At 40.3% G+C, this 16101-nt stretch overlaps 1 protein-coding gene across 1 annotated transcript; it reads right to left on the bottom strand.

Annotated features, from left to right (window-relative positions):
* Positions 1–234: 234 nt before the first annotated feature.
* rnf144aa (ring finger protein 144aa) lies at positions 235–16098 on the bottom strand. The gene is made up of 8 exons (XM_049741277.1): positions 15529–16098; positions 7897–8047; positions 7533–7637; positions 6980–7040; positions 6019–6235; positions 5000–5144; positions 4638–4727; positions 235–3711 (listed from the first exon to the last, which is right to left on the bottom strand). The coding sequence occupies exons 2-8, from the start codon at positions 8029–8031 to the stop codon at positions 3580–3582; spliced, it is 885 nt and encodes a 294-aa protein (XP_049597234.1). The 5' UTR covers positions 8032–8047; positions 15529–16098; the 3' UTR covers positions 235–3579.
* Between the last annotated feature and the right edge of the window lie 3 nt (positions 16099–16101).

Genomic DNA, 16101 nt, shown 5'->3' with positions numbered 1-16101 from the left:
CATGTATATAGCCTAACTTAAAAAATAGGCCTGTTACTTTTCCAAAAAGTAGATAAAAAAAATAAAAATAAACACTGACACTGTTACGGTTATTATGAGCAGGAAGAAGTAAATGTGCAGAAATTCAATGCCTCCATGCAAACTGCGTTGAACCACAAGAGGGCGCCAAATCCGACTATCAAGGCGTCTGCGTTATGACGGACAGTTAATTTGAAAGAAGAGAAGATAATCACAAAAAAAACATTTAATATCTGGTATCACAGTGTTAGTGGAACTGTAGATATATTGAACCTAAGACTTACAGAACTGATACAAATGTCATCTTTTGTTGGCAACCAGGTTAGTTTTTTTTTTCCAAATCCAAACAATGAACAAACAAATGCAAGTATTGTGTTTATATAAAACAAATACAAGTCAGGTGGAGCTAAACTAGGTGGTGAAGATAGGCTCCTCAAAATGCATAAAACATGGCAGGTTTTTTTTTTAACATAAGATGACTGATGGGAGGCTAAAGCAAAGCTTTATTAATTAGACGGCCAATAAAAATCATGCAGCTTTATCCATGGACGCGTCACTCAAATACAAATTGCAAGGGCATCAAACGCTCATTGTACTTTTTTTGCTCTCCATTCAGACATTTCGAAGCAAGCCCTTACTTAACATCTGTGCTGATGTTTAAGAAGTTGTAAGCTTTACAGAAGTCCTGATTGGCATAATGCAATGTGATTGTGGAATTTGGCCCTTTTTTTTTTTATTTCTGTTGCATATTCAATTGTATAACTGTGCAAGCCATTTTGAAAGAATAATAAACTATGTCAGAAGAAATGGACAGAATATTATTTTGATGTCATTGGTGCCTATACTCACCATGTAAATGTGACATTCTTGTATTTGTTTAGTCTTCACCAGCCTAGATATATAAATAAACAAAACTACAAGCAATTAAATTTTTGAAAGCTATCGCCAGTAAACACACCAGGCACCAGAACTACAAAATTAAATGACACCTCCTTATGAACAAAACTTAACCCCGAATACAGTGCAGCACTCACGTTAAAGAAGCATTAAGATAGTTCCACCCTGTAAAAACTGGTATCACATTACAAATACAGTAGACAACTTTGCCCTTCTTTATAGCAAATCTGCTTGGCACGATTGTCATGAAAATAAAAACAAACAATAAAATAATAAAAAAGAATCAAATCACTTGCAGGTTGAAATTCAACAGTTGAAAAAATGTTTTGTTTTTTTTTACCAAATGTGGTATAGTGTCATGCTTACACTGTAGTAAAAAGGGCTACACAAACTTAAGGCGACTAATATTATGAACAATACATCAAGAGGGAGCTGCAGATGTTTGAGCTACTTGTTAGCTTCAAAAAGCTACAGACTGTCATAGAATACGTGGCCTGCTTTTTGCTTGATAATGTAAATGTAAGACATATTTGAAACTAAATGCTACATGAACTCCACCGGAATGCAACGGTGGGAATATAGGAGGATGAACATTTGTAAAATCAGAGATGAAATGAGGTGGAGGGCAACGGGATGTGTGGAGTCCCAGCAAAGTGATCATAATATCTCTATCTTGTATAATTAAAAAAAAAAATCAATGCACCAGGAGGGATTTGCCCTGAGCAGTACTTCTATATGATCAAATTATCTTAAAAATATTGGAGCGTCATCCAAAGTCAGTCAAGTTCTCAAGTTTGCTTGAAAGAATTCCTGAAAGTTTGTTGATGATCATCTGCTAGTTGGCTAACAAGACATACAAGTGATGTTGGATCAACACAAAACTTTTAAAATCACTAAGATTCCTTATTTTGATGGATTGGGTCACTTTTCTGGGATTCAAATAATGACAAACTAAATTGATGAATGATGACTTTGGCTACAGCAGAGAAAAGCTGATACGAAACATCCATACCGTATTTTCTACTCGTGGGAGATTTAAATTTGTATTAATGTTGTTCCTTGACAGCAGACATCAGATCGTGCCTGCCCTCCCCTCGCAAATTGATTTTGGGTCAAATTAAAGTGTTAAACTATTCCACCTAACCTTTCCAGATGTCATGTCGGCTCTGAAAGCAGTTTGCGGTATGTCAAAGCTGTCTATCAAATCATAACTTTTTTTTTTTTTTTTTTTACCCTGGAAACAAGAATTCAAATGAACTCCCTGCAAATATATGACGTGCAAAATGTATAGACACATTTTAACGTAGTAGTTTTGTATTTTTTGTAGACCAATCAACACACATTAAAATGAGAGGGGCGGGATGTTCAAACTTGCATAGATAAAGTGATATAGCAAAGCAGCTTGATATCAAGCTGCCCTAAAATGGTACATTCGTTTCGATCAACTGTACAGGCTCTTCTGTAGCTCCCCTTTGGGGAGGGGGGTGCTTGTTGCTACCAACAAGACAAAAACACTCAGGACCACTAACATATATGCAAGTTTGGGCTTTGAAATCTCCATGAGCGGGAGATCTGATTGCATGCTGTGAGGGTTGAACAAATGTCAGGATTTTAGAACTGATGGCCCTATAGGTAATACAGAACTTGCTCCCCCAACTCCAACAAGTATGGCTATTGACAAAGTGACACATGAATGACATCATAGAATCATCAGACACAGAGCTCGACGGCCACTTTGAAAGGTCTTTGTAGACATTTTCCCTGGGATTATACAGAATATTTGGATTTACCATATGGGGGGAAATGGCTGCTTTTGGCTATTTTCAATCCTAAGGCTTCAGTTTTGGCTAAACCACCACTTAGGGGTGTCGAAGTATTAAAGGAGAGAAACATCGATTTAAAAAAAAAAAAAAAGAAAGTCCTCCCGATTGGCTTTTAAGTCGGCAAAGGAGAAAAAGGAGAGTGCCGCTCTACCATAACGAATGTGCACAATGGAGCGGCGACCCCTTTGACGTTTTCTCTTAAAGGTTTGGAAACTTTTAAAAATACACAACAGGACATACAGCAGACACGACTCGGTTCTATTCAAAAGCGTGAGGTCATGACATCATTGAAGGGGGACGTGTTGGTAGTCGCTACGGCAACCATCAACGTAACGAACAATTCACGCTGATGTGTGCAAGGTGAGTGAACACCGAACATGCGTGGTGAGCCTCTAATGCTACTGGACCGAACCTGGAGAGCTATATCAGGTGATGTAGTGACAGGCGGATGGGAGGGTTGTTGAGTACGTACAATAACAACAGTTCATTGTCCATTCAAGAGAAACACTCTCGTAATGTTTGTGGTATTTCACTGAAGGCAAAAGCGCCGACTTGCTCCCCCAAATGACCATTTTTTGGCAAGTTTGACCCGTGCGGGGTTCTTTGACCCTGCGCTCCTCTCTTCAGGGACACACTGTCATCTCGCTTATCTACCATGCAGAGTGATGGATCCCAAAGCAGCCTGGGCTTCGTGCAGGCTCAGCCCCATAAAAATGAAGCACTCAAAGCTGGTGGGAGGAGGAAAAACAAAAACAGCGTGAACAGAAGGGGGGCGGGGTCAAAATGAACATGGGCCATCCTTTGAGCGGCTTTGCACGTCATCGGTTCTTGGCGGCGGTGTTTAGGTGGGCAAAGGGTCGTCGTCGCCTTTACTACACTTGCACTTGCAGCACAGAATGATGGGCGTGGCCAGGAGGAGGAAAGGGGAGGCGACCAGGAGGAGTAGGCCAAACCCAGCGAAGATTCCCACCACCTGCAAAGAGACAAGCGAACTGGAAGCTCTGAAGGAAATTTCCTTTTCATGAGTTAGGTTCCTAAATTATTCATGAATAATGATTATTTAACAAAAATATGACGATTTATTCTACTTTAAAATTAAACCTGCCAAGACATGATATTAGCAGTTCAGTTATATATCCACAAGAGGGAGCCAGATACGAGCTAATTTTGAGACACAAAGTGGCTCTGCATGGACAGTAGTCACATGCAACAACCATTGCTCCTCGTTTTGAGGACAGACACGTGTGTTCTCATCACTAAGAGTATTTTTTTTTGTTTAGATAACCTTTACTGGACCGCAAATCTTTTTAAAGAGCAAACTAAAACAAAAGGGCCAGAACATCCATATCGATTGACATTATCAGGTTGGCGAAGGTTGTGCTGGTGCATCTTTTGTCTGTATGAGGAGGAGGAGGACACGGAGACACGAGAGAGTATAATGAGGCAAGCCGAACAAAGACGTGCGCATGCACACAAGTGATGCGGCAACTTGCTCCCCACCAGCTCAACTGTAATTGTGTGACTCAGCCTGCCCCACTGGGCAACAGATGCCACTGTGTTTGTTAATAACGACAGCAGAACGAGGCTGGACAAAAGGGAGTATCTTCTCAACTGCTTTATTTTGCATAACTTGCCTTATTTTCCAGCCAATAGAAAAAGCAAAATCTTGCAAATGAGTAAAAAGGTGCACATAATCGGTTTAGGATGGAGATGGCAGGACACAGAGCTAGCTGTCCTTTTTCTTCTATTGTGCTCTAAAGATACACTGCACGTGTGTGCACCAACTCTGGTGGGCAGAGAGGGAGAGCGAGATATATAAATGGAGAGAGAGGGGGAGAGCACGTGCATAGCCACTTGGTGTCCTTAGTGCAAGGAGCCAGGGGAGGAGCGTTTTCTCACCTGTGTTCTGTGCCAGATAACAGACGCCCTGGAGTGGCCTAGTTTGTTTCGACAAGGCCCTTTGTCGTAGTGGATCAAGAGAAAGTCATCCTGTCACACACACAACCACACATAAAAATGGATAACACTGGATTTCAAGAGGCGTGGGCAAAAATAATGTTATCTAAATAGGAGCCATGTGACTCAGATGGATGTTCTTGTACAACTGCTTTTACGTAAAATGCAACACGCTCTCTTATCAGCCAGTCTCTCGATGGATTCCAGAGACATAAGCATGCAATAAAACTATTATCCTCGCTTTCCAAGTTGCATTTTCCGCGAAATAGTAAATCCGAATCAAGAGAGGGCAAAGGGCAACTCACGTCGAGGGATTCCAGACAGTACCAGCAGAAGGCGTGCTTGCAGTTCTTGCACATCATCTGAGCGCAGCCCTCGTCCCTCTCGATGTACACTTTGCATTTGGGACAGCGCTTGATGGGGGCGTCGTCCTCGTTCTTATAGAAAGAGCTGAAAGACACAAATCATGTCATAATGTCAGTTTGGATAAATATTTTTGTCTGCGCTAGACGGTAAAACTATCCAAATAAAATTGTTGGCTGAAAATGCAAGGAGGGATTTTGTGTCCTGTTGTTTCTGGAACAAATGTAATTCAGCTTTTTATCTGACTGGCAGCTTTTAACATTCTTTTGCGGTTCACAGGTCATCAGCAATGTATTGTTGAATAGAATACAGAAACTCCCTCAGTAGTTTCAATAATCCAAATCGTGCTCGATCAGGTATCAGTTTCTCCTCATGCTGAACTTCGAAGTCATGGCAAAAGGTCAGGTGTGCAAAGAATTAACTTGCCGCAGACGAATGTCGTTCTAAGAGTAGACTTGTTAATCCTCTCTGCCTTCACTGTGGCCTCCGATAGAGGAAGCCTAACAGGCCTAATGACTTTTTCCACAGTAAGAGGATATCATCGAGAAATGGGTCAGCTACGTGCGGGGGCAGCCCTCTTTTGGAACCCCTCCTTGTTGAAAGTGGGCACAGTGCCCAAGCTGAGACCACATTTTGGTTACAGCGTCTTGTTTTACGCCTTATTAATTTAAGATGGGGTGCGCTGGTAGAGTCGGGCAGGCAATTTTTATTTTGGTTTGCTTTGCTATGACTAGAAATATTTTTTTTTCCTTTGCGAAGTGTGCTTTTTGTTCACAAAAACTAAATTACGAATACGTGATGAACCTTTAGTCATCAGAGGAGACATTGTGTTCTGTTTATTTTCTGTCCCAAATGGAAAATGAGATCATCATTTACAATAACTAAAGCAAAGATCACATGTTTCCGTTTGTTTTCAAAACCAAAGCATGTGGGCAAGTGACTAAAAATAAATGATTGCTACCTGTTCTCCCCTGGCAGGAAAGAAGTGATGGGAAGATTGTTCTCCGAGCAGGCCTGACCCGGGTGCCAGTTGGCCTTGCAGGTCGAACAGAATTCAAGCGCGCACACGGCACACTGGACCAACTGGGGCAATGCCGGTGAATCGGCCTCTTTTAGTTGGCACACGGCCTGGCAGGTCGAGGAAGGGCACCACGTCCGGCAAGGGTCCAACAGCACCTCTTAAGACACAAAATGAAAAGGCCACCATTATTGACAAATGCCCTTTAAAAACAGCCATAAAAATAATTTCACACTTCATTTCATAAATCTGTCATACGGTACCTTCCATTCAACATCCTGTGTGGTTCTCTGGTCATTGACTGGCCCACTTTAAATTCTCATATACAGTATTCTTCTAGTGAGAGCCAAGTTCAACGTACACTTGTGCTGATGTGTAGGCGGTGAAAACCACAAGTTGAGTGCTCTAAAAGCGTGAATGTGTTGCTTGGTTACTATTCTCTATGGCAGCAAGCAAGGTCAGCTAATGCACTCATTAGCACAAGAGCAATTAAAGCAGTCAGTGAGAACGAAACCCTTTATCCTGCAAAATCTGGACCTTCCGACTGTTACTATTTTTATTTCATAACTGCTCACATGGTTTCTAGGTAGCAATGATTTCTATAATATGAAGACAAAACTGATTTATGCGGCTGAGATCTTCTCGGAACTGCCTGTGCGTACTTCACTGGCAATCGTGTCCAGCGTGTGTAAATGATTGACTCATTGCAGCTACACGTGTCCAGCCTGCATTGTCGTCATGGCTTTTGTGTGCGATACAGTAGCTGAGGGAGGGAGCACAGAAGGAGCTCAGAAGATGCACGTGCCTGTGAGACCGGGTCGTTGCTGTAGCCCCCCCCCCCGCTGAGGCGCACTCATGCTAAATAGTGACATCTTTGTTTTTTTTTCTTCCTGCATTGACTCACCTCTTTCAAACTGAAGCTTCTTGTATCTCTGCATCATTTCTGTGGCCACCATGCACTCAATCTACAAGGTTAGATAGAAGGACGGATAATATTCTGTTAGATTTATGAATTGAGCATACTTGTGATTTATCGTTGACAAAAAAAATGCACTTAGACACGGAATTTATCAAACAACTCAACAGCATATGGGGTAGCCAAGCTGGCGCGTTTTGAATGAGCTGCAGCTGTTTGATGCTCTTAACAACAACATCAGTGTGTGAGCTCGGCAATGAGACTCAAAGTGCCGGGAGGATGAAGAGAACAAAGTTTCTTTCTCCAATTGACATCCACATGATAGAAGACAGGAGCAGCAAAAGTTTATTAAGCCACAACTTTGCTTCTTCCGTGGAAATTCTATCCAAGTTCATGTGCAAATGTGACGAAGGCTTGTTATAACATGACTTCATTTGTTTATGGAAAATACCAAATCAAATTAGGCAATATGTTGCTCATCTGACAAGCTTCAGGGCATGTAGTCTTATTGGTCATCATAATTTAATGATTGTTTCAATACCTCATTTTCCTGTAAGTGCCCTCTTTTTGGACAGGCGGAGTCGGGACAGCTAATTGCAGTTTCAAGGCCTTCTTTAATTAATAGTTCCACGTACTGCTTCAGGCACTGCGGGGGAAAAGCCAAAAAATACCAGTCAGACAGTCTGACACATAGGGCAGATAAATGAATGCAAAAACAAAACAAATCATCACAGAAAGTAGTCAGCAAACACCAGACAATGAGTTTGACTCAACCCCCGAGAATGAAAAGGTCTGATGCCAAACAAAAAAAACACGTCTTCAGACTATAAAACATGAACAGAAGGTCACTTTTAATTTAATTTTTTATTCTAATTTTCTTAAAAAACTGACTGGTTGCTGCTTACCAGTGTACAGAAGATACATTGGCACTGTGTGATGGTGGTCATCTGCTCCAGGGGGAACTCTCCAAGGCACAGCTTACATGAGACCAGGGGGTCCACGGCCAGATCCCATGTGGGACGGTACCGCGCTGCGGTCATCTTCGCCGCCACAGAGCTTTAAAACCGAAAAAGACAAATCAAAATATTCCTAGGTTTGATTCTTTATAAAGATTTGGGTAAAATTTGTTTATTAGCATGTGCAAGAAAAAAAATGGTGCCAAGAAACATATATTTTACAATAGAGGCTTTGCGACATTAAAAATAAAATAGTAAAACATAGAATATAAAATATAAAACATAGAAAATATAAAAAATATAAAAAATAAAATACAGATACTAATCAGCTGAAAATGTAAACATCCGATTTCTGCTCGTGATCAAATCAGGACAACCCTAATATACAGACACGAAAACTCTGAGAGAACTGGATGTTCATTCTTTGTATTCTGGGGAAGAAAAAAAAACAATCAGCCATTGAAGCTCCCCTCCAAACTAAATGAAAAAAAAAGGTTCATTTATTCATTACACATCAATGCATCTCTATGCCAGCAGAGGCAGAAGAGTTATTTTCAACAGCGTCGGCTCACTCTCTCCGTCTATCTGAGGCGCACCCACGCCAAATTTTCCTTTCTTTTTTTCATGAAGTGGTCTCGCACATACGTCAACACTATCAAGCTCTGGCCGTGCTGCTTAGCAACTGACTGAAGGAGAATTAGGGAGGTGGAAGAGGCATGGACAAGGAGGAGGAGAGTAAAACACACTCAGACATAGTTTGTTTTAGCTGAAAGCTGTGTAATGCTCATGTCATGTGCTCCAACTATAAAAAAATATTCCTAGGTTTGATCCTTTATAAAGATTTGGGTAAAATTTGTTTATTAGCCATGTGCCAAATACATGGCAATATGAAAACCACATTTATGCCACCGAAGATTCAACTGATGACATTAAAGTACACCACAACAACAAATTAATTTAATATGACTCCCTTCATTACTCCTTCATCTTATTATTTCAATCAAACTGACGTGGGAGGAGGAGAAAGAAAAAAAGAAAGGAGCAATAGGCAAAAGTGCACCTCGTGTCTGACGCACTGATATCACGGGGCATTCATCCATCTATTCAGCATCCATCACGTTAACCGGAAAGCATTGAGCGGAAACGACGCTCCATTATGCAGAGAGTGAACTCGTAAACCGAAGCTTAAACGGCAATTTGTTATCGAGTGAGCGGCTTCTGTGGTTTGAAAACACGTTATGTCATGATTTAAAAATAAAAAAAACAACTAGGATTATGATTTCCAGTGCTAATAGGCAAAATTAGGGAATAACAATTTGGTATAGTGGATGGATTATTATTTTTGATGGCACAAAATATTAAACGGCTAAATAAGTAAAGAGAGAGGAAGACAGCAGGGCTCAGAGCTAAGTCTCTTCACATTCAATTGTAATATAAAAAATAGTCTAAAAGTAAATAGTTTGTGTTCTTAAAAAATAAATATACAAATTTTGAATTCAAGTGCATATTATATGCAAAAAAAAAAAAATTAAAACCAATTGACTGCACTTTTTAATATTTACAATATTTTCTATTTTAGCAAGACAGTACCGAATGAACAATGTGGCGCCAGTCAGCTTCTAAAGGGTGAAACAGTATCAGTCATAAAAGTGTCAAAATGATTTAATGTGGCTGCAGAGGTTACAAGGTTAATCACCTTCTTTAAACAGCACCAGTGCTTTTCGAGACTCTACCCTGAATACAAATGACTTGAGAGTGGGACTGAATGCTGTTCTAACACAAATCTCACCACTGTATAAATGGCAGTTTCAACAGCAGCAGTGCCAATAAGATAAAGTGTTTTCTTATCCAAAATGTAAATCAGAGACAAAAAAGGAGCACATTTTAAAAAGCAAGGCTGTCCCGTGGAGGCAAGCGAGACAAGAACACGACTAATAATTAGATTCACGGAGAAAAGGTGGTGCAGTGCAATTCCGATGTTGCATTATTAACGAGATGGTCCATTATCTCTGGCATTTTCAAAGCGCATTTCCAAACAGAGCCTTACACAATCGGAATAGGTAATTGACTACATTCCCTTGATTGGCTATGGGAAACACTTTTTAATTGATTGTTGTTGACTTTAAGGAAATGTTGGGAACTTGTCCCAATATATTTTGCTGTGAGGGATTTGAACACAAGTATCCGAGTGTGTGCAATGGTATGAATCGGGTTCAACATTCATTCAGTCTGAAGGGAATTGCTTAGCCGATTGGGGCGGTATTCATGTGACTCCCGCTCGGCGGCCATTAAAAAAGCCACACAAATGCATGACACCCTATTGCATAACATGAGTCATGATGGAGTGAGTGATCTTCTCTCTTGGGAGCAACGTGGAAAAGAAATATATTCTTAGTAATTTATTTCATGTTCTAATGTAAGCTTGTGGGTGGAGTTGGGCGGAAAGTCACGAATGGATCGGAACCGAGACTTGTGTGTGTACGCGAGCCGCAGCCAAAGACACGTTTTAATTCATCAGTATGATATCAGCTAACAAAAAACAGCATCGGATCATATTTGTTTACGTTTCAAACTTTTATTAGAATTCATATACTAGCATTTTATTTCAGACTCCTCTGACCTGAACATGACATGCCTGGATTTGATAAAAGTGTACAGCCTTGCTACCTACGCATAACAACTTGCCCAAGCAGCATTAATTTGTTTAATACAACACTGGCATTGGAAAAAAAAAACTTCATAATCTATTGAAGATAACACTTGAATATGGAAGAAATTAATTAGTTAGAAGTTAATTAATCCAGGGTTTTATATTACACACACGCACGCACACACTTTTTATTAAATTGGAACTTTGAGGTTAAGTATTAATGCTAGTGACCCAGAAAAACTTCAATGTTTTATTTGCAACAATGTCAATGACCTAAAAAAAGAGCAATATTGTTTACATAGGACTTAACAAAAAAAAGACCGATATTGTTTACATTCTGATAATGGGGCTGACCATGACCTATATTTCCAAGTGGCAAATGTTTTCTTATCCTGTTTTTATACGATTCATATTCAAAACAATTGACCTCTAGGTGTTGTTGGTGTTATCGCAATCGAGCAAAAGGGGTAAAACAATATCCCAGTAAGTATTTTTTGCATGTAAATTAATTAGGAGTATCCATAATGCAGTGGCAGATGATTTGGCCAATGCCATAACCTACATAGTGTGGGTGCACATGACATCGTACTGCACTTAGCGCTCAGGCGAGCCTTATTTTTGGACGCGGAAGATGACAAGGCCTTGAAGGAAGTGACAGTAGTCACACTCTGCCCTTGACGTGGACGGGAGAGACCTACAAGGTTTGCCAAGAGTGGTGATGGCCCTTGTTTGTCCGTGCGCCCCCCCTTTCTGAGTTACATAACCACCCCAGACAGATTTTGGCATGGCAAGTAATGAGACAGACAGCAATGTCACATGTCTGCATGGAGTAAGCTAAATTGCTGAGCTAATGTTGTTTTGATGTTTAGTTTTGTTCTCTTACTGTCTTGTGGGAAGAGTGTAGCAGAAATAGTAACACAACTCATTTCACTGCCCCTGAATTACACTTCCCATCACATATTGTGCAAGCAAATAGCAATATTGCAAGATGTCAAGGTCAACTCTGAAATGGATCCCCGAGTTGCATTTAGCCACCCATAGCCCTTATTTTTCCATCATCTCCGCTTAATATTTTGCCAATGTTAAGTAATGCCCAGTTGATTAAAATGTGACAACACCAAAAAAAAAAATCACATGTCCCGAGAGAATTAAGAGGAAATAACAAAGATAACACAAATGCTTGACTGATTCCGAGAAAATTAAAGAAGTTTATACAAGCTATGCGGGTGTTTACCGTGGCTATGCGGAACATTATGAGTACCCCAAAAAAAACTTTAGGGGTGGAATTTGAGAAAGAATCTTCCCTTTTAATTCCACAAAGATGCTGGCCACTTTGTCACATTACTACTTTTCTTCAACTTCCATAATTTGTGTGGAAAACAACAATGCCGTAAATTACCCTTTACTACTCCAGAGTGCCAGTAGTCTTGTAATTTTCAAACCTTGAGTGAGAGAGATTGTCTTAACCAAAAACATCTGTGAGGTTACTGAAAAGCGAGTTCTTTTTTTTTTTTTGAGAAACATGGAAAATCTTTAAATCCACTGAATTAATGCTCTTTGAGTGGGAGAGGTTAAAGTCTTAAGCCTTAAAAGGAATTAAGGGACATTCTACAAACACCTCGTAGGTTGTGTCCTGCCTATCATCCTTTAATTCGCGACAGGTATCACACTGTTTAATCCCCAATATTAGTGGGACTGTTCAAACACTAAAAGAGCTACATTTAAATGAAGTTGGGCGTATACACACTAGTGTTGTTTGTCTATGTAATTGAAATCCTGTTAAATTTGGAAAACAAATGCTACAACCACCTACATTGATTTTCTATGTAATATAACATAATAATATTGTGTCTGCTTGTCAGCTGCTTGATTGTAAAGCAAATCTACAATTGTGTTCCCACTGCAGGAGGAAATGTGCTCACATCCTGCTCATTTTGTTTTTACAAACACAAAGGATAGAAGAGAGGAGAGGAAGCGACTGGGAAAGGCTGACGTCTTTACGGCTGACCAAAAAAGTGAAACCCATGATCGTACTTCCTCAAAATTGCAGAGCTATTTTTACTTCCACTAAGGAGGCTTTCTTCCTTGTTTGATGATTTGCAAGATGACGCAAAAAAAGACTCAATATAGTTTGTGCGATGTGTGGGCACAAACTACTGAACTCATTGCACATCCAGATATTATTTGAATATTTTCTTGTGTTTCTGCTTGAGTCAGCCATGAATTATAATTACAAAGTGCAAGTATGTATTTGCATAGGTTAACAATTGGTACTGGTTGAAAAATACCACAGAGAAGACTGCCAAGAAATCACACTGAGAAAAACAGGTGAGTGTGTTATCAGGATGACCGGCCAAAACTTTGCTCTGAAGTCTTTTATGCATAAATGAAAAGTATTTCTAGAGATTATCAGAGAGCACTCCCTTCTCCTCTAACTATTTTTAAAAGTTCACCACCATCAAATATTTGACTGTAGCGGTTCAACATTGTAATAAATAGAATTTATAACATTTATTAGATAAGAAGTGATTAAAATATTTCCTAACCCTGTGTGGTATCAACTCATGCTGGGTTGCACCAACTCCTACCCGCTGACACTCCCAGATTTATGCCCACTACTTGACTCATCTATTTCTACTGTGGTTACTCATTGCCAAATGACGCTCATCCAAGTCTGGGCGCCCTCTGTTCTCTTCTCAAGTGTAGGCGGCAGAGTTCGGTGATAGACGCACACATTGTAAGAGCAACGGGCTGGCTTATTCCCAGTCGAGAGGAACACAAAACGCAGCTGAACTGAGCTGAACTTGGCTAAGGCAAAATATTTATATTTATCTCCTCATCCAAAATAACTCTGTGATTTTGTTCCAAATTACTTGAGAAAGAGTTCCTGGCACACGGAGCGGAAGTGGAAGGCAAAACATGTTTAGAACGTTCTCCTTTTTTATTCCCTGTTGTAACAACTATTTTAGAAATAGTTCCAGTTCAGCACGGTACCGATAAATGCACAGTATATCGTAACACACTAGCTGTTTCGATCATACCTCCACTACCTGACCTCAACAAGATCATGGTTAGATGGATATAAGCTCAGAAACGACCCCTCAAAAAAGTGATGCTACGTAGAGCCTATTCCAATGCGGACACTTGGAAGCTGCAACATTTCTCAGCTCATGTTTGGAATGTAGAATTCCATTGATGTAACTAATAGAAGTATGCTGGATAATAAAATAAAAAAAGTACCAACATCAAAACAATCCATCATTATTTTGGATGAAACATTCTTGTCATAATAATCATAATAATAGAATACTTTTCAAAAATTACTAACCAAAACAATACATTTCAGCCAAGAATGGTGCTCAAACTGAAAAACTGTCTTCTTTTGTCATGTCCACATTGTGTCTCCTTAATCATCCATAGCTATGTATTTTGTATTAATGCCATGTGTCATCCCTCACACTTGCATGCAGCGGCCCAGTTTTCCAAGCATCACAACCTTCCTCCTCTTCAATTCTAAGTAAACTCATCTTTCCTGTGGGAGTGGGTCGGTAGCCACCGCTGGGTGTTTTCTGTTTTGCGTGGTCTGTTATTTTTTCTTTATTTCCATGAAATTGATCAATTCCCATGCAGGAGCTTTTAAGAACGACTTCCTCTACAATAGATGTTGCCGTCGCGACGACCACGTGTTTGAACAAAGTTTCCCAGAAATGTGCGTTTTAGTCGAAAGCCCATAGAAAATGGCTAAAAGCATGAAACTAGGGAAAGAATCAATAGCATAAAAAAAAAGAGGATTATATAACATGTCAAGTCAACTAGGGTGGACCTCTTGGTGCGGTCCAAAATATATTGCAACAGATCTGTTTGGGAAAACGTCTGGGTCCTGAAATCAAATCATTAAACCTGTTCACCTTTTGATCATGTGGTAAAAAGGAGTTTGGCCATACCACAAACTTTGTGACTGTTGGAATGATAACCACCTTAAAAAGTGACCTTAAAAGGGCTTGTTTTGTAGCCAAAAGAATATCCTGAGCAATGAAGGTGTGGGGTGTGGTCTCTCGCAAAACAACATTGTTCGCTCGACATTTATGACTGTTGAACTTTCCCTTGCTATTTACTGTCAAGACAGACTCTGCAACTGTGACGTGAAAGGAAACTATAAGAAATTAGACGTCTTGCGTTCTTTCAGGACACACAGTGGAGCAACTAGTTGTGGCAAGTTTTTATATAACTTTTCTCTTTAATTTTCTCACCCCAAAATCTGAAAAAATAAAAAGAGAAGAGTTTACAAACATTATCTATTTACCATCCAACCAAATAGTTAGCCAAGTCTGCCTTTTACTTCTTTGTTGAATTTTTTTTTGCTGTTTGGATGCCATGTGGCACCATTTCGCCTTCCACAGGTCAGTTTTGGTATGACATGACATCTATTTTGGGGAAAGAGGTTTGTAATGGTTAGTTTAGATGTCTTTATTTGTGGTGTGCTTTGTTGGTCTTCTTGAGTACATGACACATTTTGGAAAGCACACACTTTCCATCCTCATCATTCCCAGGGTCTCTTTCCTTATAAGCATTTCTTAAGATTACATCATTATGTATGTAGGCCGCTTTAAAAAAAAAAACAGGAGGTTGAACACAACAAGATGAGGCAGTCGTCATGTGCACACACATCCCAGGCCACTGGAATGTGAAACTGCCGAGCCTGCTTTTCAAGGGGATGTCTTATAAGGCAAGATTGTAATTAAAAATGGAAATGACAGCCCACTATGTGACCTTTCCTGAGTAAGAATAAACATTCTAACTGAGGCTCAATAAATACAGCATATTGTTAAAACGATCTGATTGCATTGTTGTGGAAATGAAAGGGGTGGGGGATGAAAACAATGCAGTTTCTACATGAAGCACACAAGTGTTAAAAGGCAAGTACACCTTACCTGGCTCCCTGGGATGACGCCGTCGTGATGGTGAAATCTCAGCAGGAGGAGGAACAGGGGAACGTGAAGATGATCTCTTGAATTGGATTTAGAAAAAAAGGCGTCCAACCAAACGAGTGAGACGGAGGGTTATTTCAGGCGGGCTGATGATGCCCATCCATGGTCTTTGTGCACCCGGTCGATGAACATCGGCACCGCAAAACAATCGGTTCCAAACTAACAAATCATCGCCTTGATATTTAGTCACTCCTTGCAGGTATGGAAGAAATGTCACCTAACAGTGCTTCTCCTGCGAGCCAGGCTTGTTTGTGAAAACAAGATCAGCAGCAGCGCTTGGCTTTTGGTTCCGTCCAAGAGTGCGCAATGTCCTCCAATGTCTGCAACATGCAAACGTCCGTCCTGGTGTTTTAAAAAAAAGGGAAGGAGGAAACGAAGGGAGGAGGCGGTGCTTTTACTTCTGTCTGTCGCCTGCTGCTGCCAACCTCGGTAGGAAATGAGCCCACTGCTGAGACGCCATAGTCGGTGTACTGTGCCGGAGAGGCTTCCTGTTTGCTGCTTAGATGACGCTTACAG

Source organism: Syngnathus scovelli, chromosome 14 (genome assembly GCF_024217435.2).
Source record: "Syngnathus scovelli strain Florida chromosome 14, RoL_Ssco_1.2, whole genome shotgun sequence".
Taxonomy (NCBI): Eukaryota; Metazoa; Chordata; class Actinopteri; order Syngnathiformes; family Syngnathidae; genus Syngnathus; species Syngnathus scovelli.
This window is presented reverse-complemented; position numbering and strand designations above follow the sequence as displayed.